We start from the raw sequence: 24,809 nt of genomic DNA on the forward strand, positions 1-24,809 counted from the left end.
AGAATTTGATAATGATTCAGAGCCGATGGATTACATGTCACCATTTGGGAAAAGAATCCTGCGAGAAAGGCCCGTAAAACCAACTACAAAGGCTAAGGAGATGCATTCGCAATCCACAAGCCGTGGACGGGGGAGTCGAGGCCGAAGCCGTGGACGGGGGAGTCGAGGCCGAAGCCGTGGGAATCGTGGTAGACGTGGCTAGATCTATCTCTGGTTACGTTATTCAATAGGAAATGTCTTTCCTATTGTTGTTATGGTTCCTTTTATGTTCCATTTACTTTTGTGATCGGCTTCTAAAAAAAAAAAAAGGACTAAAACGAAGGTGTAACAATGGTGGAAGTTTGGTACACCGTTCATTTTTGAATGCCACTTTCTTTGTTTAAAAAAAAAAAAAAAAAAAAAAACTTAATGGTATATTTTCCAGTTATAAAAAATTAAAATTATAAATTTCAGATTATGTTCTAAAAAAAGTAGAAATGACATTCTACGAAGTAGAAAACGAAATCTACTTTTTTCATTGAATCTACAATGTTTAGAATACGTGATCTACGTAAATAGGAGTATTCTACAAATATGTAGAATACACATTCCGCGCTTAACCTACCATTCTAAAATTCTTAGAAATCAAAATCTACACATTAATCTAATTCTAAAACATGTAGAAACCGACTTCTACAGATTTACTATAAATCTAAAACACGTAGAAATCAAATTCTAAACATTACTATAATTCTTTAAAACTGTAGAAACTGATTTCTACATATTAGTTGTATTCTACGGATAAGAAATCAGTTCCTGAAAATATGGAAACAAAATATTTGAGAATATTCACTTTTATATTTTTTAAAAAAAATTGATTTAAAAAAAATGAAAAAAGCGACAAATCGATTTGAGAATATTCACTTTCATCCCAGAGAAAAATATCCTATTTTTAGAAATTCAAATTCAAAGGGGTGCTATTGGTTGTTGTCGATGGAACATTCTTGAAGAGGCGTGTCCTATTTTTAGAAATTCAAATTCATATTTTTAGAAATTCAAATATTTGAGAATATTTGAGAATATTCACTTTCATCCCAGAGAAATCGAGTTTAAAGAGTTGAAATCATGCTTGGTCGGTTCAAATCAAGTGGGAATCAATCCGGATATAATCATACAAAACCAAAAAAATCGATTTGGGATTCTTTCCTCGGCACGGGATCGATCGATCTATTCTTACAGATCGGTCGATCTGTGTAAATCGACCTTCGCCGATCGAGTGAAATAGACCAGGTCGATCAGTATATATTTCGCATTTTTTTTTGTTCTGAATAATGATCGGGATCGATCGATCAACTATAACTTGTAAAGTGGGATCGATCGATCCCCCTTGTCGAACTCAATATATATCTTTTTAAAAAAATTACAATTTTAAGGGCATTACTACCATTTTGGAAAAAAATAGTCTAATAAGACATAAAGTAGTATAAATTAGTCTAAAGGGACATAGTTACCATTTTTTTGCTCTAAAAAAAACAGATTTCCCAATTAAAAAGAGTAAAAAGAAACATTTAAGAAAAAAATATTTTTATAAATAGTGTCAAATTTAAGGAATTATTTATTCCACTCATTATCTTGGTCACTATTTAGAACCTAAATATTTTATTTTATACAAAATAATTCACATATATATTCACTCTGCGCATCTGTGCGGATCCTTAGTTACTCTTAATTAAGAAACATTTCTTCTAATAAAAACTATTTTTGATTTATTTTTAATCATAATTACACTAGAAATCCTTGCTAAGCAACGGCTATGATGATGCTCTTAGACCATAAATATTTAACATAGAGATTCTAAGGTGGAAAATTACTATATATAGAAACTAGTTAGACGTAGTTGCATGGTAATAGAAGATCTTTCCTTATCAAATAGATATTTCGTTAAACCTGAAAAATAAACAGATGGGCTTTAAGCTGTAAGCCCAAATACTTTCGATTGATTATTGTATTCAATACCAGGTATATACATGATACATTTCCTATTTTGTGTCGTCAAACAGTTCTAATAAATCAATAGATGCAGGAGTGTCTACGCTGTTTTTGGAGGTGATCTTGAAAGCATTTTTACATGATGTTGTGAACTTAAGTAGGCTTATGGAGGTAGTTTTGAAGAATTTCAGGCTAATGGAAAGAAAATTGAATCAGTCCAAGTTGGTCCAGTTAGATTCACTCTCCTACGTCCACCATCCTCCTCCTCCTCCCCTTCACCACCAGCTCTATCTTCATACTCACGTTTGTTCTCAACGTACCAAGGAAGCTTCACTCCTTTACCAGCAACACCGTACCCCAACCTATACTTCTCCTCATCCGGATCCCCTGCCCTCACTGCAGCATCTTTCGCAGAGGCTCTCGCGGTCGCAGCAGTTTCTTTCCTCACCTTCTTCCTCCTGTGATCTTCCTCCTCCCCAGGCTTACCAGCATCCTTCTTCGGTGTTAGCTCGATGGGGTCGAAGATCTTGATCCTCCTCCTCCTCCCATTCACGAAATCGAAAGGATGATTTTACCTACCCGAGAAAGAGGTCGAAATGAGATTCGAGAGAGAAGCGGAGTCTTCGAGAATGGAGGAGAAAGAAAACTGATTTCGCACAAACGAAGGGGAGAGAGAGACATTAATGTGCGTTCCAATTACAAGATGACACGTTAGGGTGTCTTACTGATTCTAAAATGCTCACGTTTGGCAGCGGTTCTCAATTTATTTAGCATTTTTCATTTTTTTTTTTTTTTTGCTTTTGGTTAGAACCTGTATTAAACTACTCCGATGGAGGTGCTCTTATATCTCTGGTTTTGAGTTGCCAATATAAAAGAACTTAGAATGGGCCCTCCAGATTGTACCATGATATTTATTAACATACTAAACTAACAAAATGCGTAACATGATGGATGCTGAAAGTCAGGGGGACATGATCATTGGTTTTGGACTTGTCCTGGGGCGTTTTTGGGACCTACCTCTTACAAATCTTCAACCTATCTAATTTCTGATTCAGTTTGTGTACCACAGGAAAAAATAATAATGAGAACATATGAGAGATACTGGTGGTGGGTTAAGAAGAAGAAGCAGATGGCTTTGGTGTTGTTCATGATAGTAACGTTGATGCTTCAACTCCAGATGAAAGGATGTGTCGGTTGTCTGGAAACTGAACGGATGGGTCTGTTGCAACTCAAGAATGGTTTTAAAGTAGAAGAAGAAAGCATGCTGAAATCATGGAGTCATGATGATCCTAGCAGTGATTGCTGCCACTGGAAAAGGGTAAAGTGTAGTGACGCTACTACCGGTGGCCACGTAGTCCACCTCTCGCTTGATGAACTCATACCCGCCAGTTATGAGTTAGAAAACCAGTCTCCAAATCTGTCTTTGTTCCATAGCTTCCCTCGACTCCAAAACCTTAAACTTTCGTTCAATAAGTTCAGTGACTTGTTTGATCCCATCAATGGTACATTTTTGCCAGCTTAACCCCAATTTTTCTTGCATGAAGAGTATTTGTTTCCTTCTTTGTAAGAATGATACTTGTGTTGTTGCAGTACTGACAGGTATGCCAATGTTGCAAGAACTGGATCTAAGTAATAATGGATTCACCGACTTCGACAAGCTAGGTAAGATCGTCATATACATAACCAGAAGAAGTTAATAAAAAAAAACATAACCAGAAGAATAGTTGAACATCTAGACCGGTTAGTAAAAAAGAAGAGAAGCAGGCAGTGATAACTAGGCCTGGAACTTTTATCCGAGATCCGGATTCGATCCGAGATTCGATCCGGATCCGATCCGAAAATCAGGATATCGGGAGGGGCCGAATCCGGATCCGGATAGTAAAATGTTGGATCCGTCAAAGCCGGATCCGGATATTTTAATTTTCTAGTCCAGATATCCGGATCTGTAAGTTTTATTAATAACTATTTCAAAAATAGTAATATTTATATATAAAAATTAATTTTATTTAATATATTTTCATTTTTATAATAGTATATATAAATTTTATGTAAATTTTGTAATATTATACATAGAAATAATTAAAAACATTATATATATTTTTATTTTTAAATTATTGTTAATATTTTATATATATATTGATATTATTTTTTATTTATTTTAAGGATCCAAATCCGGATCCGAATATCCGCCGGATATTACAATTTTTAGAAGGATATCTGACATCCGGATATCCGAGAACCCCAGATCCGGATAAGGATAGTAAGATTATGGATCCGCCGGATAAGAATCCGGATCCGGATACCTTAAAATTGCCCGGATATCCGATCCGCCCAATGCCTAATGATAACGATTCTAGATAATATTGTTTGGTTTGATAAATACTGGGGTGATTGGGTTGGTTGGGCTGTATCAGTTGTTTTTAGCTTTAATCTTTGCCTAAAATTAACAAATTTTAAAGTTACATTGAAAGCCGTGTTTGCCTTGTAGAGAAAAAAAAAGCATTTGCCTTACGGCTCTAAGTAATACTCTCTCCCTTTTTTTTATATAATTCGTTTTAGAGAAATTTTTATGTTCCAAATTATATAACGTTTTGGTTTTATATGTAAAATTTAGTAACACTTAATATTATATGACCAATGATCATATACCTTCTATTTTATTATTGGTTGATTTGTAGTTAGTTAAATAATTAATGATGTTTTTGTTTAGAAAATATAAAAAATTAATGATTTCTTAATCTATGCGCAAAATTCTAAAATGACTTATATTAAAAAATGGAGGGAGTATCAAATTTTAGGGTTCCCTAATTTCTAAAAAAAAGTTTGAGTGTATGCTTAAATCACAATTTTTGTTGGATTTCTACATATTTCAAAAACAGTTTTTTTGTTTGAATAAGTATTTTTCTCATCAATTTATTATGTTTTATTTAAAATTCTTATGATTTAATTGCTCTTTTAAAGTTACCAATTTTATAATCATGATAATTTAGTGAAGTAATATATAGATAAAATTTTGGTGTAATTCTTTCTTGACATTTATAATTTTATCTATTATTATTTTTTATATATGTATCCTAAGTTTAAGAAATTATGTAAAAATTTATATGTTACCTAATTTTTTAGCAATTTAATGAGTTTATATTTTCCACGTTAATGTACACTCGTTCATACAATATAATACTTTGGTTAAAATTTTGTTCAAAAAATAATATATGTAATAATTTTTTAACATTTAAAACTTTGTTAAAACAATAATATATTTGTATTATTTAAATTTCAATTAAAACTTTATAAATTTCTATTCATATTCGTCTTGGGCCCCCTATGAAGCTCTGTACGCCACTGGTTATATCCGTACAACTAAATCAATAAATCCTACAAACTAAATTCTAAGATCTTTACAATTAATTACGGTCCAACCAATCATTATTTTTGTGTTAGAATGCAAGAGTTTAATTTTAGCTAAGCAAGTGAATGATTTGAAATTCGAGTTTTTTTAGATGCCTGGTGGAGCATGCAAGACTGTTTTCTATTTATTGTCTATCCTATCAATTGCAGGTGTAATGCTTCCTTCATCTTTACACGTACTGAATCTTGCAAACAATCAATTACCATCGACACCAAAAGGTGAAAATATTAAAAATCGTGTCTCATCTTTACATATCAGTCTTAGTGTGATCATCCTCTAACAAGTCTTATTTTGACTAATTCCAGGCTACTTGAAGATTTGCGCATTAATGAATTTTAGAGAACTAGATTTAAGCTCCAATGCTTTGACAAATACTCCTTATTGTCTGGCAAACCTAAGCCGTCTTCGAACTCTTGATCTATCCGAAAACAAAATCAGTGGAGACTTGTCTTCCTTTGTACCTGGTCTACCATCAACGCTTGAGTACTTATCCCTTTTTGATAATGACTTCAACGGTTCCTTCTGGTTCAGTTCGCTGGCCAATCACACAAGACTCACAGTATTCAAGTTGTCAACGAAACTTGGTACGATCCAAACTCAGGCTGAGAGCTCCTGGCTTCCACCATTTCAGTTGAAGATACTTAAGCTAAAGAAATTCAATCTTGGCAGCACAATCCCTAGCTTTCTTGCTCATCAACATGACTTGCGCTCTGGCTTGTGCAGAATAATACAAGGCTGGCGGCTATTAGACTGACCAACAATTTGTTGACAGAGCTTCGACTACCTTCTAGGCTTGTTCATGGACTAAATTTTCTTGATGTCTCATGTAACAGGATATACGGTTCACTTCCAGAAGACATAGGGATTGTTTTTCCACATCTAAGGTACATGAACTTTTCTTCAAACCACAATCATGGAACCATTCCATCTTCTATGGGCGAGATGAAAAGTCTAGAATTCTTGGACATGTCCTCTAATTATCAGATGTACGTGGTTGCTACTCTCTCAGCGTTCTGAAGCTCTCCAACAACCAACTCCAGGGGAAAGTATTTCCAAGGCATGCAAATCTTACTAGTTTAGTTTGGTTGTTTCTTGATGGAAACCGTTTTGGTGGGAGTCTCGAACAAGGTTTGTTGAACTCAAAGTCTCTACGTCTTTTGGACATATGATCAGATAATAGCTTTTCCGGCACGCTTCTGATATCTGGCATATTTACATTGTTTTATCCATTCATCCATGAGAATTTTCATCATATAGATTATGATTTAGCCATGTCTAGGTTGCATTTTGCATTCATTGTCCTTATTAGGTGTTAGAGTGTGCCATGGAGTGATTTGAGATGTTTGGGAGCATTGTGATCCAAAAGGAGGTGAAAGATGAGCATGGATGGAGCCTTTAGAGAAATCTCCTGTTGCTAAGATTTTGTGGAGACACCGAAAATTGAGTTAGCTTTCTAATGGAAGTGGTTTCAAGTCATTTGGAGATGTAATGAAGGAGTTATGATCAATTTACTAGAGGCATATCCATCCTGGTCGAGCATCGCAGAGTGACCTCTCAGAGCGACCTACCGAGGTCGCTCCCAGCCAGAGCGACCAGGCAGAGCGACTAGCTCAAGTCACTCCCAGCCAGAGCGACCAGCCAGAGCGACCAGCTCAAGTCACTCGCGTTTTGACGGGTCGAGACACAAAGAAACGCGTCGGGAGTAACCTCCTAGAGCGACTATGCTAGGTCACTCCGCGTGTTTTGCTTGGACGATTTTTATGTTATTTCAGGGGCCTTTTGGTCATTTTTTTGATGTTTTTACACTTTCTAAACCTAATTTAAGTACTTTTGTAAGTCATTGTAGGCAGAGAATCTCTTTTCGAGAGAGAAGAACTAGTAAAAACTTCTTTTGATTCAGATTTCATTGCTTTCATCTTGTGTTCTTGTTGATTTCTTATCTATTTCTCTACATGATTAATCTGAAATCCAATATGGGTTTAAGAGGAATCATGGAAATTAGTGAGTAATCACCTTTTGAATTCATGGGTTAGGGAGATTAAGGGTGATTAGGTTAGTTCTAGGATGTTTTAGTGTAGATCATTCTTGTTCCTTGCTAGTAGAGTATTCATAATGCATCTTCTGAGTTGGCCACTCAAAAGTTGATCAATAGACATTTCCCACCCAAAAGGTGTTTGATGAAATGCCTGAGACAACTCTCCTAAGCTTTTAGTATACTTTGCCAAAAACATTTGTTGTTAAAGGTGCTAAGATAGCTAATAGACTTGTTAGTTATGATTGCTTTCATATTATTCAACCAAAGACATTTGATGTTTGAGATATGTTAGCAAATGAGCGTTCATCTAGGCATAGAGCTTGCTTAGAATTGTGTCTAGGCTTAAGGTTGATAGTTTGATTGATCATTTGTCATCCTTAGTTCGATACTTGATCACCCAAGGTCTAATCCCTATGCCCATGAGTTCTATTTTCCCTTAGTCAAGAAAGTATCATTCTGTTATTGCTTTCTAGTATTAGTAGTAGTTTAAAACCCATCTAAATCATTGGTTGCACTTAGATTAAGTGAGTACTTGCATTCTCGGTGCTTTGATATCCCTCAGAACTGGTTCGACAATCTTTTATACTACAACATTTGTCTTATGAGCCTTGAAAACTCTTAATATCAAATTGGCGCCGTTGCCAAATTCTGAGTAGATTGAAACATTGAGATTTAGTCACTTGCTTAAGACTAAGTCATTTTAAATTTTGTTTTGTTACTGATTCTTCTTCTTCAGAGCTTTAGAGAGAGAGTGTGCTAGAGCTAGAAGAGAAGAATAGCAACAAGCCCACTTGCAGGAATTGGACGTTGATATGGCAGATCCACAACAAGGGGCAGAACACCAACCGCGGGCAGCTCGACCCATTGGTACTTATGACCGGCCCAACATTCATGGTCATAGATTGGGAATCCGAGCACCGGCTGTGGCAGCTAACAACTTTGAGGTCAAGTCAGGACTCCTCAACGTGATCGAGAACAACAAATTTCATGGCTTGGCTTTAGAGGACCCATTCGATCACTTGGACAGGTTCGACAGCTACTGCGGGTTGTCAAAAACCAATGGTGTGTCAGAGGATGCCTTAAAGCTGAAGTTATTCCCTTTCTCTTTGGGGGATAAGGCGCGTCGGTGGGAGAAGTCTCTACCCAGCGACTCTATCACCACTTGGGATGACTGCAAGAAAGCATTCTTGGAGAAGTTCTTCTCTACTTCAAGAACTGCTAAGCTGAGAAATGAGATCTCCAGCTTTCAACAGAAGGGCTTGGAAGGATTCAGTGAAGCCTGGGAGAGATTCAAAGGCTACCAAGCTCAATGCCCTCACCATGGTTTCTCTAAGGAAAGCCTGTTGAGCACATTCTACAGGGGAGCTCTTCCTAAGTACAGAGCCAGATTGGATACAGCTAGCAATGGGTTCTTCTTGGGAAGAACTGAGGAAGATGCAGAGGAGCTGGTTGACAACATGGTAAAGAGTGACGCACTCTACAGTGGAGACCACGACAGAGGCAGTAGAACAGATGACAAGCAGACGAGGAATGAGTTAAAGGCTCTACAGGATAAGATAGACATACTCATTGCTGATAAATCCACCCAAGAGCAGCTGAACTTTGTTGGTAACTCAAACCAAGATGCACCACCTGGGATCAATGAGGTTGAGGGTTTGGAAGGTCAAGAAGAGATGTGTTTCATCAACAACAATGGCAGTTGGTACAAGAAAGAGCCCAACTTTCACTACAACAACTACCAACAGAAATCATATCCTAACAACCAACAGATTCGTTATCAGCCTAGGAACAACCAGCAAGGCAACTATCAGCCTCAGCAAAACCCTCCTCCTGATTTCTCCAACAAAGGGAACCAGTCTTCTCAACAACAAGTTAATCCTTCTACCTCTACTCCTCAGGAAAGCAGCACTGATGTTCTACTGAAACAGATCTTGGAGTCTCAGACTAGAAGTGAAAAGCAGGTTGGTTATGAGTTGAAGAACCTTCACTCCAAGATTGATGGAAGTTACAATGAGCTCAACAACAAGTTCAGGGCTTTGGAAAACCAGTTTGCTTCCATGACCACTCACCAGAATCGCCAGCAAAGGTCTCTACCTGGAAAATCTGAGCAAACACCCAAGGAGTATTGCAATGTTGTCCTCTCTACCACTTCTTCAGGGATTGAATTGAGTAACCGCAAGAAAGAGGTAGATGAAATTGAAAGATTGGTGTTTGGAACTGAGATTGAACAGGTTCAGCATCTGATTGTAGCAACAGCTGAAGCAAAGATTGTGGAGGAAGCTGACAAAATGGTTGAAGTAAAGATTTTGAAGGGAGATGAACCCATGGCTGAGAAACCAGTTGCGAAGAGAGCTAACCAGAAGCTGAAAGAGGTCAAGCTGGAGGACACCACTGAGGTTGAGCAGCCACCCTATGACAAGCTCCCATTTCCACAAAGGGTTCTCACCAAAGCTCAGAAGAAGGTGATTTCCAAGTTCAGAAAAGACCTAAGTGATATTGGAGTTAAGCTTCCAGCGATTTCGGGTATGCGTGAGGCTCATGTCCAAATGATGCTCATCAAGGACATTGTAGACCACCAAGCAGAAGTAGCAGAGCTTCTCAACATCTCAACTTTGAAACTTGATCCACCAGTCACACCAAAGTCTCTCCCTAAACTAGAATCCCAAGGGAAGTTCACCTTGTCTTGCTCTCTTGGTAAGCTCAACTTTGATGATGCTCTTGTTGATTCTGGTGCAAGTGTGAATGTGATCTCAATGGAGATGGTGAAGAGTCTTGAGATTGAACACATGGAGCCAGATACTTCCTCTCTCACGTTTGGGGATTCTTCTTCTACTACCCCTATTGGTCTCATCAAGGATTTCCCTTTGAAGATTGGATCTTGCACCATCCCCATAGACCTCACTGTCTTGAAGATGGCAACTGAGAAGAGAGTTCCATTGATCCTGGGCACACCATTCCTTACTTTTGTGGGTGCTTGCATCGATTTCGCCAACAAGAAGGTCACACTCCTCAATGTCAACGAAGCTGTCTCTTACCCAATTCAGTCTCCACTGGATGTTGAGTATTGTGGAACCATCACTTCTGGAGACCCCTACATTGAGAAGGATCCTCCTTCTCCACTTTCCACTTGAGGTACTTCTCTACTTTCCATTGTATATACCATTTCATTTTTGCATATTAGCTTTCTCTTTTGGGTATCTCTCTCTGCTTGACAACACAGAGACTGTGTCATCTAAGTTTGGGGGAGGTACCAAGTATTTGATCATGTTTGCTTTGATGATTTTTCATTGAGTCCTGCATACATACCTTTTAGCATAAAAAAAAAAAAAACAAATCATATAGATTGCATCACTTGCATTTTTAGGAGAGTCTAGAGCATATAGGTTGCATTCACTTGCATTGGGAGCAATGATTTTAAACGCCTTGCAAAGAACACTACTTTGCACCTGAGTAGCTTATGCACCTCTCAAAAAGACTTGTATGCTTCGAGCCTTGAAAACTCTTCCTGAAACTAGTTGATTGCTGAAACTCAGTCTTTGAAACCAACTACAAACCCTATTTGAACTGAATGAACTTAATGCTTCTTGCTCATGGTCCCTTGTGTACTGAGTCATGGCTATACACACTTGAGTTGTCACATCCTTTATGCCAATCTTATTTTGACAAACTCTAGTGGTAGACCACTCCAAAAAAAAAAAAACTTTTCCCTCCTTTTAAGCTTTCATTGTTTGATGAGTGAGGTCTTCTTCGGAAAGTCTTACATGTGCATAATGTTGAGAGTATCGGGAACGACAATGCTTGATCTTCATTCTTGCTAGATTGGGCACTCTATTGTCTAGCTATAGGTGGGGGATGAGTGTTGTGATTATGATTTGGGAGCAATGAAAAACGAAAAGAAATGACTCTTTGTGTTTAAGTGAATTGTTTTATTGGGATAAGTAGATAAACCTCTAGCTCAAGTTATGAAAGTTTTGGCCCCCACCTAAAAAAAAAAAACGAAATAAAAGAGAAAAGAAAATAAAAAATGAAGAAAAAAATAAAAAATAAAAATATGAAAAGAAAAGAAAAAGAAAGAAAAAGGGGGCTAGCAAAGTTGTTAGGAGCTAAATAATGTTTTGAGGTTGTGAAAAATCCCTTGTAGATTTCAAAGAGAAGAAGTTAATACTCTTAGGATCTTTTGGTGAGAGATGTGAGTTGGGTTTGACATTTGGGAATGATTGTGTAATTGTATGTTTGGGAAAATGGTAGAACAATGGAGATTGAGCATTGTATGCATGAGTTGATCCCTTTCTTAGATATATTATGTGCAATGTCAAGTCTACTTGTTTCGAGAGTAAACTACTTTAAAGATCATATGTTTTGAACCTCTTGAATCACTTGAATAAAAGCCTTCCCTTACCCAACCAGATGATTTGGACCAACTGACCATTTGCAAGAATTCACCTAATGTTTTGTGCTTAACGAATGTGAGAGTTGGTTGTTTTGAATATGTGGATGATTGATGATGAGTGTAAGGGCAAAAAGAGTTGAGATAGGCCTAGAGAAGCTAGAGTGTAATAAGAGAGTGTGCTAATTGTGTGTGCTAGTTGTGTTTCTTTTGGCTATGAGCTCCCAACTTCAAACATCTCTCCCTATGAGTTCTAGAAAGTTCACTTGTGGACAAGTAAAAGAACAAGTTTGGGGGAGTTGATATCTGGCATATTTACATTGTTTTATCCATTCATCCATGAGAATTTTCATCATATAGATTAGGATTTAGCCATTTCTAGGTTGCATTTTGCATTCATTGTCCTTATTAGGTGTTGGAGTGTGACATGGAGTGATTTGAGATGTTTGGGAGCATTGTGATCCAAAAGGAGGTGAAAGATGAGCATGGATGGAGCCTTTAGAGAAATCTCCTGTTGCTAAGATTTTGTGGAGACACAGAAAATTGAGTTAGCTTTCTAATGGAAGTGGTTTCAAGTCATTTGGAGATGTAATGAAGGAGTTATGATCAATTTACTAGAGGCATATCCATCCTGGTCGAGCATCGCAGAGTGACCTCTCAGAGCGACCTACCGAGGTCGCTCCCAGCCAGAGCGACCAGGCAGAGCGACTAGCTCAAGTCACTCCCAGCCAGAGCGACCACCCAGAGCGACCAGCTCAAGTCACTCGCGTTTTGACGGGTCGAGACACAAAGAAACGCGTCGGGAGTGACCTCCTGGAGCGACTATGCTAGGTCACTCCGCGTGTTTTGCTTGGACGATTTTTATGTTATTTCAGGGGCCTTTTGGTCATTTTTTTGATGTTTTTACACTTTCTAAACCTAAGTTAAGTACTTTTGTAAGTCATTGGAGGCAGGGAATCTCTTTTCGAGAGAGAAGAACTAGTAAAAACTTCTTTTGATTCAGATTTCATTGCTTTCATCTTGTGTTCTTGTTGATTTCTTATCTATTTCTCTACATGATTAATCTGAAATCCAATATGGGTTTAAGAGGAATCATGGAGATTAGTGAGTAATCACCTTTTGAATTCATGGGTTAGGGAGATTAAGGGTGATTAGGTTAGTTCTAGGATGTTTTAGTGTAGATCATTCTTGTTCCTTGCTAGTAGAGTATTCATAATGCATCTTCTGAGTTGGCCACTCAAAAGTTGATCAATAGACATTTCCCACCCAAAAGGTGTTTGATGAAATGCCTGAGACAACTCTCCTAGGCTTTTAGTATACTTTGCCAAAGACATTTGTTGTTAAAGGTGCTAAGATAGCTAATAGACTTGTTAGTAATGATTGCTTTCATATTATTCAACCAAAGACATTTGATGTTTTAGATATGTTAGCAAATGAGCGTTCATCTAGACATAGAGCTTGCTTAGAATTGTGTCTAGGCTTAAGGTTGATAGTTTGATTGATCATTTGTCATCCTTAGTTCGATACTTGATCACCCAAGGTCTAATCCCTATGCCCATGAGTTCTCTTTTTCCTTAGTCAAGAAAGTATCATTCTGTTATTGCTTTCTAGTATTAGTAGTAGTTTAAAACCCATCTAAATCATTGGTTGCACTTAGATTAAGTGAGTATTTGCATTTTCGGTGCTTTGATATCTCTCAGAACTGGTTCGACAATCTTTTATACTACAACATTTGTCTTAGGAGCCTTGAAAACTCTTAATATCAGCTTCCATATTGGATTGATAAAATCTCGGGACTATCCTTTCTACTCATGAGGGGAAACAAGCTAAAAGGCCATGTGCCTCATCAACTACAAAATCTACAGCTTTCGGTTGTAGACATGTCCCACAATAGCTTTTCTGGCTCCATTCCAAGGAATTTTAATGTATCATCTCTCAGGGAATTAAGGCTACACAGCAATGAGTTTATGGGTTCAGTTCCGAGCTATTTATTCAAGGCTAAGGGATTACAGGTGCTCGATTTGTGGCACAACCGTATTTCTGGAATGATTCTGAATACTATTGGGAAGACATCTGACTTGGGAGTTCTTCTTCTAGGGAATAATAGCTTTCAGACCCATATCCCTGAAAATATATGTCAGCTAAGTAATGTTGGTCTCTTAGATATATCTCACAACAAATTCAAAGGCGCCATACCATCATCACTACAAGAAAACATCGGTATTCTGACGGACATTCCGACGGAAAATAAAATCATCGGAATTTCCCGAGGAATTTCCTCGGAATTCCGTCGGTATATTCCGAGGAAATTCCGAGGAACACTTGATATACTCGATCGATCGATGCGTTTTTGAACATAAACGGATCGATCGATGCGTTTATAAAAAAACGTTCTAGATTTTGTTCATTCGATCTATTGGATATCCACATCGATCGATGGGATAATCTAATCGATCGATCACATTGTTACGCTTTGGTCCATTTTGGTGATCGATCGATCCATTTTGGGATCGATCGATCCATTTTGGGATCGATCGATCACATTGTTACCCCAAACCCTGTTTCCTCGGAAAAGCCTCGGAATTCCTCGGAATATTCCGAGGAAATTCCGAGAAACACTTGATATACTCGATCGATCGATGCGTTTTTGAACATAAACGCATCGATCGATGCGTTTATAAAAAAACGTTCGAGATTTTGTTCATTCGATCTATTGGATATCCACATCGATCGATGAGATAATCTAATCGATCGATCACATTGTTACCCCAAACCCTGTTTCCTCGGAAAAGCCTCAGAATATTCCGAGGAAATTCCGAGGAACACTTGATATACTCGATCGATCGATGCGTTTTTGAACATCAACGGATCGATCGATGCGTTTATAAAAAAACATTCGAGTTTATCAAGTGTTCCTCAGAATTTCCTCGGAATATTCTGAGGAAGATAAGGGTTTCCTCGGAATTCCCTCGGAATATTCCAAGGAAATTCCAAGGAAATAGAGTTTTTAAACCGAAAGCAACGTTTTGCGGTTTGAATAACAATTATATAACCCTTATTAAGTGTCTTAGACTGATTATGAAGTCAAAAATTTGTTCCTTACCCTATAATAAACACTTTTCCGTTTGTATGAACGAAATCCCCACAACATAAGAGAAACATTTATACACTTTAATGAACGGTAAAGTGAATACTTTCAATTCGTTTTGAAATTTGTTATTTCATGGTTTATGCTCATCTATACAAAGAATCCTCAATGGTATGCATTACAATTGTATAAGAAATGAAATACAGCAAAAAAAATTGATGTTTTGAAACCCCAAACACTAGTTCCTCGGTATTTCCTCGGAATATTCCGAGGAAATTCCGAGGAACAATATAAATTAATAGAAATACATGCACAGGATATTCTTTTTCCTCGAATTAATGAAAATATTCCGAGGAAATTCCGACGGATATTTAAGTGGCCGTCGGAATTTCCTCGGAATATTTTCATTTAACCGGGCAAACAAGCCGCCAAATATTTCGCGAAAATTGAAATTGAAAATACTGAGGGAATTCCGACGGAAAATATCCGTCAGACCCAAGGTTTTATAAACTCGAACCGCATCTTCTTCCCCATTTCTCTCTTTTTCCTCTCCGGCGATCTCTCTCTCCTTCCGGCGTTCTCCACCTTCTCTCGCGACGATCTCTCCAGCGAATCCTTTCCATTCCCTTACAAATCATGTAAGGACCCTATCCCACTCTCTTAGATCCTATTTGTTAGGTTTTTAAGTAGATTTGATGATTTTAGAAGTTTTTTGATAGATTTTTGTTAGGGTGATTGGGTAGGATTGTGATTTGTTGTGTAATAGGTTTAGAATTGTGATTTGGTTGTGTTGAATTGATTTAGAACTTTTTTTATAAATTGTTTATTATTTTTGTATTTACAAAACGTTTTTTCTATATAAATTCGATTTTACAAAACGTTTTTGTATATAAATTCGATTTTTGGATTTATAAAAGATGATTTCATATTTATAAAAATATTTATATTTATTAAAACTAATTTTGTATTTATAAAACATTTTTTTGATTTATAAACACTATTTTTTTATTTTTGTATTTATAAAAACTATTTTTAAATATACAAAACGTTCTTTGTATATAAATTCGATTTTTGGATTTATAAAAGATGATTTCATATTTTAAAATTAATTTTGTATTTATAAAACATTTTTTGATTTATAAACACTATTTTATTATTTTTTGTATTTATAAAAACTATTTTGTATTTATAAAAAGATGATTTTGATATCTATAAAAATATTTATATTTATTAAAACTATTTTTGTATTTATAAAACATTTTTTTGATTTATAAACACTATTTTATTATTTTTTGTATTTATAAAAACTATTTTGTATTTATAAAAAGATGATTTCATATTTATAAAAATATTTATATTTATTAAAACTAATTTTGTATTTATAAAACATTTTTTTATTTATAAAAACTATTTTATTAATTTTTGTATTTTAAATATGTTTTCTATTTCAATTTTAATTTTATATTTTCGAATTTCAATTTTAAAAAAAATAAATTTATAATTTTTTTTTTTAATTTTGGAAATATTCTGAGGAAGTGTATCCCTCGGAATATTCCGACGACATCTTCATCGGAATATTCCGAGGAATTTCCGACGAAAAAAATCCTCGGAATATTCCGAGGGATTTCCGAGGAAAGATGAATTTCTGAGGAGTTATTTCCGATGATTTTTTTCGTCGGTATGTCGTCGGAATAGCATTATTCCAGCGACATACCGACGATTTTTTCCCTCAGTATGCCGCTGTTTTCTTGTAGTGCATGTTTTGGTAAAATGTCTTTTGGATGCAATGCAATAATCAATCCATATGATTATTCAGTAGGATTTTCATTCTTCCAACGCTGGCGCTATCCATCAGCTCTTTACCTTGTTGATACCCAACTAGAGCTTGGCCTTCAGTCAACACCAGCAACTACAGTTAATTTTTTTATCGAAAAGCAGGTATGAAACATATCAAGGTGATATTCTTCGCTATATGTATGGTCTGGATTTGTCAAGCAACCAATTATCCGGTGAGATTCCAGTTGAAGTTTGGGATCTTAAGAACATCATATCCCTGATTTTTTCAAGCAACTGCCTCATCGGCTCCATACCAGATAGCATTTCAAATCTGAAGAATTTGGAGAGTCTGGATTTATCTAACAATAAGTTACATGGAAACATCCCTCCTCAGCTAGCCGATCTCAACAATTTAGGATACTTCAATGTGTCATACAACGATTTGTCAGGTGAAATCCCTTTCAAAGCGCATCTTGTGACCTTTGAAGCAACAAGTTACATAGGCAATGATCAGCTTTGTGGACTTCCTACCAATAAAAGTTGAAAAATCTCGAAAGACTTTGAAAAGCAGTTCAAAGAGGAAGAAGAAGAAGAGGAAGAGGGTGATGGTCTGATAGACATGGTGTGGTTTTACTGGACGTCTGGTGGAGTCTTCATCTCCACATCATTGGTTTTGTTTGCTTCCCTCTTCATAGACTCACGCTGGTCCCGTGAATGGTTTTATCGCGTTGATTTGTTCATTCATCGTGTTCAAAGCTTTAAAGGACGTTTCCTGTGCAACTGATTCCATGATGGGGTCAGTCCAAGGTATACTGTTACCTGTTTGCTAAAACATGTATGTTTGACGTTATTATCTTTGAATAGGAGAATCTCCTAGACTATATTTGCGAAGTGATTTTACCACATATACTCTTTACAATCAATTTCACAAAACAAATATGACATGACTACTGAAATTGATGACATGGCTTCCGGAAAAATATGACATAGATAGTTTCATTTAATGTTGATTTATATTTTTGGCAAACTTATTAGAATATTGTAATAATTCATATATTACATTTAATATTGATATTTCTTTTTGGTAAACTTTTTTTAAATATGGTAATAGCTCATACATCATCTATAAAATAAATATATTCATATATAACATTTCAAATTTCGAAATGTTATTATTTTTGTATAACTATACAATTTGTATTACTAAAACTTTCAAAAATTTCTACAACTTTTTAAAAAATTAAATATCTAATCGTAAAATCATTAGTTTCTTATATATATACAAATTTTATAAATATTGTTTAGGCTAAATTTTTGATAATTATACAATTTTTATTAGTTTTATGCAAATTGATTTAATATATATCAAATCTATATTAAATATTAGTAAGAAAATAGTAAAATACATAATATTTAATAAATTTATTTTTAAATATAAATTATATTAAAAAAATTCTTTACTGCAAATGGTTCAGGAAAACACATAGTATTCTATGTTTGTGGTGTACGTCATCAGTAGAAGAACATGTTAAAAATATATTAGTGGTATTAAACAGTTTCACAATTTCTACTTCACGTATCATATAGTTTATTACATTGAGATATATGAAAATATTACAACGAAATAAAATAATTAAAAAGACATTGTCAATTATTTCTTTCAAAAAAGATAAAAAGTAAATAATATAACCATTTAATCTAATCAATTCCACAAATTATCTATATGGAACCACTAAAATTTATTTAAAATATTTATAAAATTGCCACTAGATAATTTCACAACTTACCAGTAAATAATATCATTTTTCATCTTTACCACTATTAAAGAGACATTTTCAAAAATATTTTTTTCATTAAGTGGCAAAAGACTCTTATACCCTTGTTCTATATATATATAATAAATCATTATTTAAATAAATAAAAATAATAAATAATAATAATAAAAAAATAATAATAATTTTTTTTATTTTCGAATTATACTTTTTCAAATTCGAACTTTTTTATAAAATTTTTTTTTCAAAATTTTTTTTTGACAATCGAAAATTATGTTTGAAACTATTTTTAAATTTAAAAAAAAAAAATTTTAAGTATTTATTTATATATTTATTAGAATCCTAAATTTCATTTTTCAAAAATTCTATCCCACCCCTTCATCTCTAAACCATAAGTCTAGATTAGTTAACCTTATGAGTATAAGTGTATTTTACCCTTCATTAAAAGTAATGGTAAAAATAGTTGGTGTAAACATGAAAAGTGGTACTATGAATGTGGTATTTGTGATAATTTCCCTTCTATTTTCACCTCGTGAGCACAGAAAAACAAATGTTTCTACCTTGTGGCTTGCTGAAGGTGTAAACATTCTAATTCTAGGGTTTCGATTTTTTTTGGGTAAAATGTTAAATTTATACCATTTTCAGATTTTTAAATGTTGGTTACAACTTATTATGCAAGAAACTAAAACAACCAAAACACAAGAACAGACTCTCAAGGAGGTCTAAAAGACAGGTAAAACAGCAGCAAAGATGGAGACAGTTCAGGAGACGGGAAGGAGAGTAAGCGATCTCGGATTAGACGGTCCAGGGCATGGCGAAGACCTTCAGCAGAGGTGGAGACGGAGGTGAAAATACGAGAGTTGCGTTCCCTCCAGTCTCCAGATAAGGTAGATGGCGTATTGCAGTATAAGCTTAATCACTGCAGAGGCTTTAGGACCAAGACGATTAAGAGAGATTAAAGCAGCCGCAGAGTGAATGTCTGAGGGTACAGCAGGGATGATTCCTTGCGCAAAGTGCTTCCATAAGGTGGAAGAGAATTCACACTCAAAGAAGAGGTGATGGTGTGTCTCGACACCGGTGGAGCACAACACACACGAAGCTGGTACATTTAAGCCCCAACGACGAAGACGGTCACGAGTGGGTAGTCTTCTCAACAAGACTAGCCACGTTATGAACGCATTACGGGGAATATGCTCTCTGAACCATACAACCTTGGACCAAAAGACCGTAGGAGAGTGATGGTCTTAGAAGAGAAGGATGGCCCGAAGCTTCCATCAGTTTTACGCCAAAGGAACTGATCACTTCCGTTATCTGGAGATGGAGGAGGAATAGTCAATTTGGAGAGTCACCGCTTCTGGTGATCTAGCAGATGGAAGCACCCAATTACCATCGCGAACCGCTTCAGAAACTGTAGCGTCCTTCCTAATTCTCAGCATACGCGGACCATGTTCTTCTAACACAGAAATCAGAGGACCTAACAGAGCCCAAGTGTGGTACCAAAAGGAGGAGGAGATGCCGTTCCTAACCAGGCAACGCAAGAAATCATTTAGCATAGGTTTGAGCTGAAGCATACTCCTCACAGTTTGATTTACACCTCTGCTTCGTTTGATTTCTCTCTCGTTCGATCGACATACACAGGTTGATCCAGACATACACAGGTTGATCCAGACGCTAGGATTTGAGAGGACAATGGCGAATAGATTAGACAATGAGTATGATTACTTGTTCAAGATTGTCCCAATCGGTGACTCAGTTGTTGGAAAGTCCAACATTCTCTCCAGATTCACCAGAAACGAGTTCTGTCTCGAATCCAAATCCACCATTGGCGTTGAATTCACCACCAGGACAGTACATAATGTGATCATAAAGCGTTTTCAGACATAAACAATAAGCATAATATATATGTGAGTGTTTTTAAAATTTCTAACATAATAATAATAATAATCATATACTGTATATTTGATGAAAATGTTTGATTTTAAAAAAAAAACATAAATAATGACTTATCATGCTGGTTTTTGATTTAACAAGATATCACTAATAAATATTCGTAAAAAATATGTCTATATTTGCGGGTAAAATCCCTTATATAAGCAAAGGGCGGAGGTAGTTAAGTAAGAGTAGCTGACCCCACAATTTTTAAAATTGTTTTTGTAATATTTTTTATAATTTGTAAAAACTTACCATAAAAATTGTCAGTCGTAAAATTGTCTTTATAATATTTTTCATAATTTATAATATAATAATTAACTGGCGTTAAGAGAAAAAAAATAATCGATATTTATGGGAGCTCTTGAATCATAAACACTTACCATAGAGATTCTAAGCTGCAAAATTACTATATATAGAAACTAGCGTAGTCGACGACTCGACGTAGCTGCATGGTAGGTAATAAAAAGATCTTTCCATATTAAAAAGATAGGCAAAGTCGTCAAACCTGAAAAATAGACAGATGGGCTTTAATCTATATAAGCCCAAATACTTTTCACAGAAACACAGCCCCTTGGATCGGTTTGAAATTACGATTATGCCATCAAAAACGAGTTAGGGTTTTACACTCAGACCATTTTCACAGTCACTCTCCTTCTCCTTTCTTCTCTGTATCGCCAGTGAGAGAGAGGAAAGCGAAGATCTGTACTTGGATCGGATCGAGAAAAGCTAAGACTCGAAGATGGCGCTGGCGTTCGATGAGTTCGGGCGACCGTTCATTATACTAAGGGAGCAGGATCAAAAGACGCGTCTTAGAGGCATCGATGCTCAGAAAGCCAATATCGCCGCCGGCAAAGCGGTGGCTCGGATCCTCCGTTCTTCACTCGGACCTAAGGGGATGGATAAGATGCTCCAGGGACCTGACGGAGACGTCACCATCTGTTCGTTTCTCACTTTTTTTTTTTAATTTTAGTATCGAGCACAGTTTAATTCGTTGATGAATGGATCCATCTAAGCTTTTCGCTGTTTAGTTATTGGAAATCGAATTGCTATGACTGCAAACTTAGCTATGAACAGTGTTGGCTGATCCAGAGTTTTTTTAAACCAGGGGCACTATCGTAAATTTTGAATTAGTTAGGGACATTTTCATTAAACTAATTAGCACTATCTAAAAATCGGCCGTCTGGCCTTGATTTATGCCAAATCATTTTAAAAAATCGGATATCCTATTTTTCTCCGCCTAGACGGCCGAATAATCTATTTTTTAGTTTTTTAATAATATTTTTATTTATTTATTTGATCTAAAATTTTATAAATATCATTTATATTCATAATTTTGATGAAAATTATACTATATTAAGTTTATATATTCTATTTGTGTGTTTTATACAATCTTATGTATTAATGTTATACACAATTAAAGATTAACATGTTTTATAACATAGTGAACAATCTAAAAATTCTGTCCCGCATAATTTTCGATTAATCCCGATTTTATCTTTAGGCGCTAGGCCCAACCTGACCGTCGTTCCCAGAACAGGGCTAATTAGTCAAGATTTTAAGCTATTTAAAAAAAAAAAAAAAAAAAATTAATTGGGGAAGTGGATCAGCCACTGGCTATGAAGCTCAAACTAGTTTCGTTTGCGGCTTAAATGCTAATGAATCTCTCATTTGGTAGCATTGAATTGTAAAGTTCGTCTCTTTTGTCATGTTGCTTCTTGGAATCTTAAGACAAATATCTGCATTTATCACATTGTTTGAACGTTGGATTATGATTGTTTTATTTAAAATCAAGCTCATGTTCGATGTCAAGTTAATAAAGATTCGTTAAAATCCTGACAAAAATTTTACTTTCATCTGCTGGATATGCATAATATGGTTTCTTTTGACAACCGATGCTATTTTGTGTACACCTTTCTCATTCTTGGCTTACAATGTCTGTTGAAATTGAACTCATTTCACTTAGCAGTAATTGAATATGCGTAAATTGGTAATACTAGTTTCATCCTACAGAATCGTGTTCTTTTTTTGTGTGAAGCATGATCTGTTTTTTCTTCTTTTTTTTTTGCTTTCTTGTTTATAACTTTCGCCATTTTTCGTTTATCCAGCAAACGACGGTGCGACCATCTTGGAGCAAATGGATGTTGACAACCAGATTGCAAAGCTTATGGTAGAACTTTCGCGGAGTCAGGATTATGAAATTGGTGACGGCACAACAGGTGTTGTTGTCATGGCTGGTGCACTTCTGGAGCAAGCTGAACGTCAGTTAGATAGAGGAATTCACCCTATCCGTATTGCTGAAGGATATGAGACGGCTTCTAGAGTAGCTGTTGAACATTTGGAGCGTATAGCTCAGAAGTTTGAATTCGACGTTAATAACTACGAGCCATTGGTTCAGACATGCATGACTACTCTATCCTCGAAGATGTAATATTCCTTTTAATATTTGAGTTTCCTTTCAATAGATTTTGCTTGTAGATGAACGTTGTTCTAACATTTTGTTGTTGTTGTTCGCTGCTGCAGTGTGAATCGATGCAAGCGCAGCTTAGCTGAGATTGCTGTGAAAGCAGTTCTTGCTGTTGCTGATTTAGAGAGAAGGGACGTTAACTTAGATTTGATAAAAGTTGAGGGCAAGGTCGGGGGAAAGTTGGAGGACACTGAGCTTATATATGGAATACTGGTTGACAAAGACATGAGCCATCCACAGATGCCAAAGCAGATTGAAGATGCCCACATTGCCATTCTGACTTGCCCCTTTGAGCCACCGAAGCCCAAGACTAAGCATAAGGTGGACATCGACACAGTGGAGAAGTTTGAGACATTGCGCAAGCAAGAGCAGCAATATTTCGATGAGATGGTTCAAAAGTGCAAGGTAGGTTTTCAATTTTTTCTTTTTTTCTTTTTTTCATAAATATCACAATGCATCTTATGATATAATTTATGTATGTTCCCTATGCTTTAAAACTACAGGATGTTGGTGCTACACTGGTTATTTGCCAATGGGGATTCGATGATGAGGCAAACCATCTGTTGATGCACAGGAATTTACCTGCTGTCAGATGGGTCGGCGGTGTTGAATTGGAACTTATTGCAATAGCCACAGGTATGACATTTCACCAAGCATTCACTTCTAATGGTTGAATCCATTGTGTGGAGCTGATAGAGTACTTTTGTTTATGTAGGCGGCAGAATTGTTCCAAGATTCCAGGAGTTGACCCCAGAGAAGCTAGGGAAGGTACTATTTACTTTCAGTTAGTGTTGCCCATAAAATGAGTGGAATGTTTAATATGTTTTAATCAGAGTATTGAATCCCACTCTTATGCATGTTGTTAGGCTGGCATGGTCCGTGAAAAATCATTTGGCACAACAAAAGAACGAATGCTGTATATTGAGCACTGTGCGAACTCAAAAGCTGTCACTATTTTCATCCGTGGAGGTACTCGTAGCCCTTTTTGTTTGTTTGTTAACAGCGTTGAATTTTAAGTAGCTGAATAAGCTATAAACATTGATGTACTGAGTTAATATGCTTCAAATGGTGGACAAAAGTATTGTTCCAATTGATTAACAATTCATTATGGGATATGGTTTAGGTAACAAAATGATGATAGAAGAAACGAAGCGTAGTATCCACGACGCTCTGTGTGTGGCAAGGAATCTCATCCGCAATAATTCAATTGTATATGGAGGTGGTGCAGCTGAAATCACATGCTCACTTGCAGTTGATGCAGCTGCTGATAAATACCCTGGCGTCGAGCAGGTAAGAGACCATCTTTACTCTTCTCTTTGATTCATTATTTCACAAATCTTAACGCCGAAGACCTATTACTTACAAACACTTCCGTCTATGCAGTATGCAATAAGGGCATTCGCAGAAGCATTGGACTCTGTCCCTATGGCTCTTGCGGAGAACAGTGGACTACAGCCCATTGAGACACTCTCTGCGGTTAAATCTCAGCAAATTAAGGTAAGCGACTTGGTTATCTATTGTGCCATCGGTTTGTTTGGTCATTGACTGAAAGAAACTTGACATTAGTGGGTGTATTGTATGATGAACAGGAGAATATTCCTTTCTATGGGATAGATTGCAACGACGTGGGAACAAACGATATGAGGGAGCAAAATGTGTTTGAAACATTGATAGGGAAGCAGCAGCAGATATTGCTCGCAACACAAGTCGTTAAAATGATTCTAAAGATCGACGATGTCATCTCTAATTCTGAATACTGATGATGTACTGCTGCAACCTTTGTACTTCTTCCCTTTTGCCTCTTTTGTTTGCTTTTTCTATTAGCTTTTGATACTATTCAACCATTTTTTTCCTCTCTTGTAAGCTTTTATTTTAAGATCATCCTCATTTGTGTTCCTGATTTTGATTTTTATTCCACCTTTTCGACATCTTATATTTCTTCATTTTTTCTTCTGTTTATTTTATTATCTAGGAGACT

The 24,809-nt window shown here is 36.0% G+C and overlaps 4 protein-coding genes and 1 non-coding gene across 5 annotated transcripts; 3 read left to right on the forward strand and 2 right to left on the reverse strand.

Annotated features, from left to right (window-relative positions):
- Positions 1–1,574: 1,574 nt before the first annotated feature.
- On the forward strand, positions 1,575–11,206 carry LOC106359193. Its single transcript, XM_022699884.2, has 4 exons — positions 1,575–3,470; positions 3,559–3,630; positions 5,527–5,595; positions 5,683–11,206. The coding sequence occupies exon 4, from the start codon at positions 8,225–8,227 to the stop codon at positions 10,541–10,543; it is 2,319 nt and encodes a 772-aa protein (XP_022555605.2). The 5' UTR covers positions 1,575–3,470; positions 3,559–3,630; positions 5,527–5,595; positions 5,683–8,224; the 3' UTR covers positions 10,544–11,206.
- On the forward strand, positions 3,050–6,394 carry LOC125575245 (receptor-like protein 1). Its single transcript, XM_048749799.1, has 5 exons — positions 3,050–3,470; positions 3,559–3,630; positions 5,527–5,595; positions 5,683–6,094; positions 6,211–6,394. The coding sequence occupies exons 1-5, from the start codon at positions 3,050–3,052 to the stop codon at positions 6,392–6,394; spliced, it is 1,158 nt and encodes a 385-aa protein (XP_048605756.1).
- LOC125584685 lies at positions 8,633–8,739 on the reverse strand. The gene has a single exon (XR_007321595.1). It is a non-coding gene; the product is annotated as a small nucleolar RNA R71 (small nucleolar RNA).
- Positions 11,207–19,259: 8,053 nt separating the features above from the next.
- LOC106359192 lies at positions 19,260–20,258 on the reverse strand. The gene is made up of 3 exons (XM_013798927.1): positions 20,158–20,258; positions 19,785–19,956; positions 19,260–19,646 (listed from the first exon to the last, which is right to left on the reverse strand). The coding sequence occupies exons 1-3, from the start codon at positions 20,256–20,258 to the stop codon at positions 19,260–19,262; spliced, it is 660 nt and encodes a 219-aa protein (XP_013654381.1).
- A 742-nt stretch (positions 20,259–21,000) lies between these two features.
- On the forward strand, positions 21,001–24,759 carry LOC106361760 (T-complex protein 1 subunit epsilon). Its single transcript, XM_013801565.3, has 9 exons — positions 21,001–21,305; positions 22,473–22,791; positions 22,888–23,236; positions 23,335–23,467; positions 23,547–23,599; positions 23,698–23,800; positions 23,955–24,121; positions 24,215–24,328; positions 24,421–24,759. The coding sequence occupies exons 1-9, from the start codon at positions 21,107–21,109 to the stop codon at positions 24,589–24,591; spliced, it is 1,608 nt and encodes a 535-aa protein (XP_013657019.2). The 5' UTR covers positions 21,001–21,106; the 3' UTR covers positions 24,592–24,759.
- Positions 24,760–24,809: the final 50 nt, after the last annotated feature.

Source organism: Brassica napus, chromosome C3 (genome assembly GCF_020379485.1).
Source record: "Brassica napus cultivar Da-Ae chromosome C3, Da-Ae, whole genome shotgun sequence".
In the NCBI taxonomy this organism is placed as follows: domain Eukaryota; kingdom Viridiplantae; phylum Streptophyta; class Magnoliopsida; order Brassicales; family Brassicaceae; genus Brassica; species Brassica napus.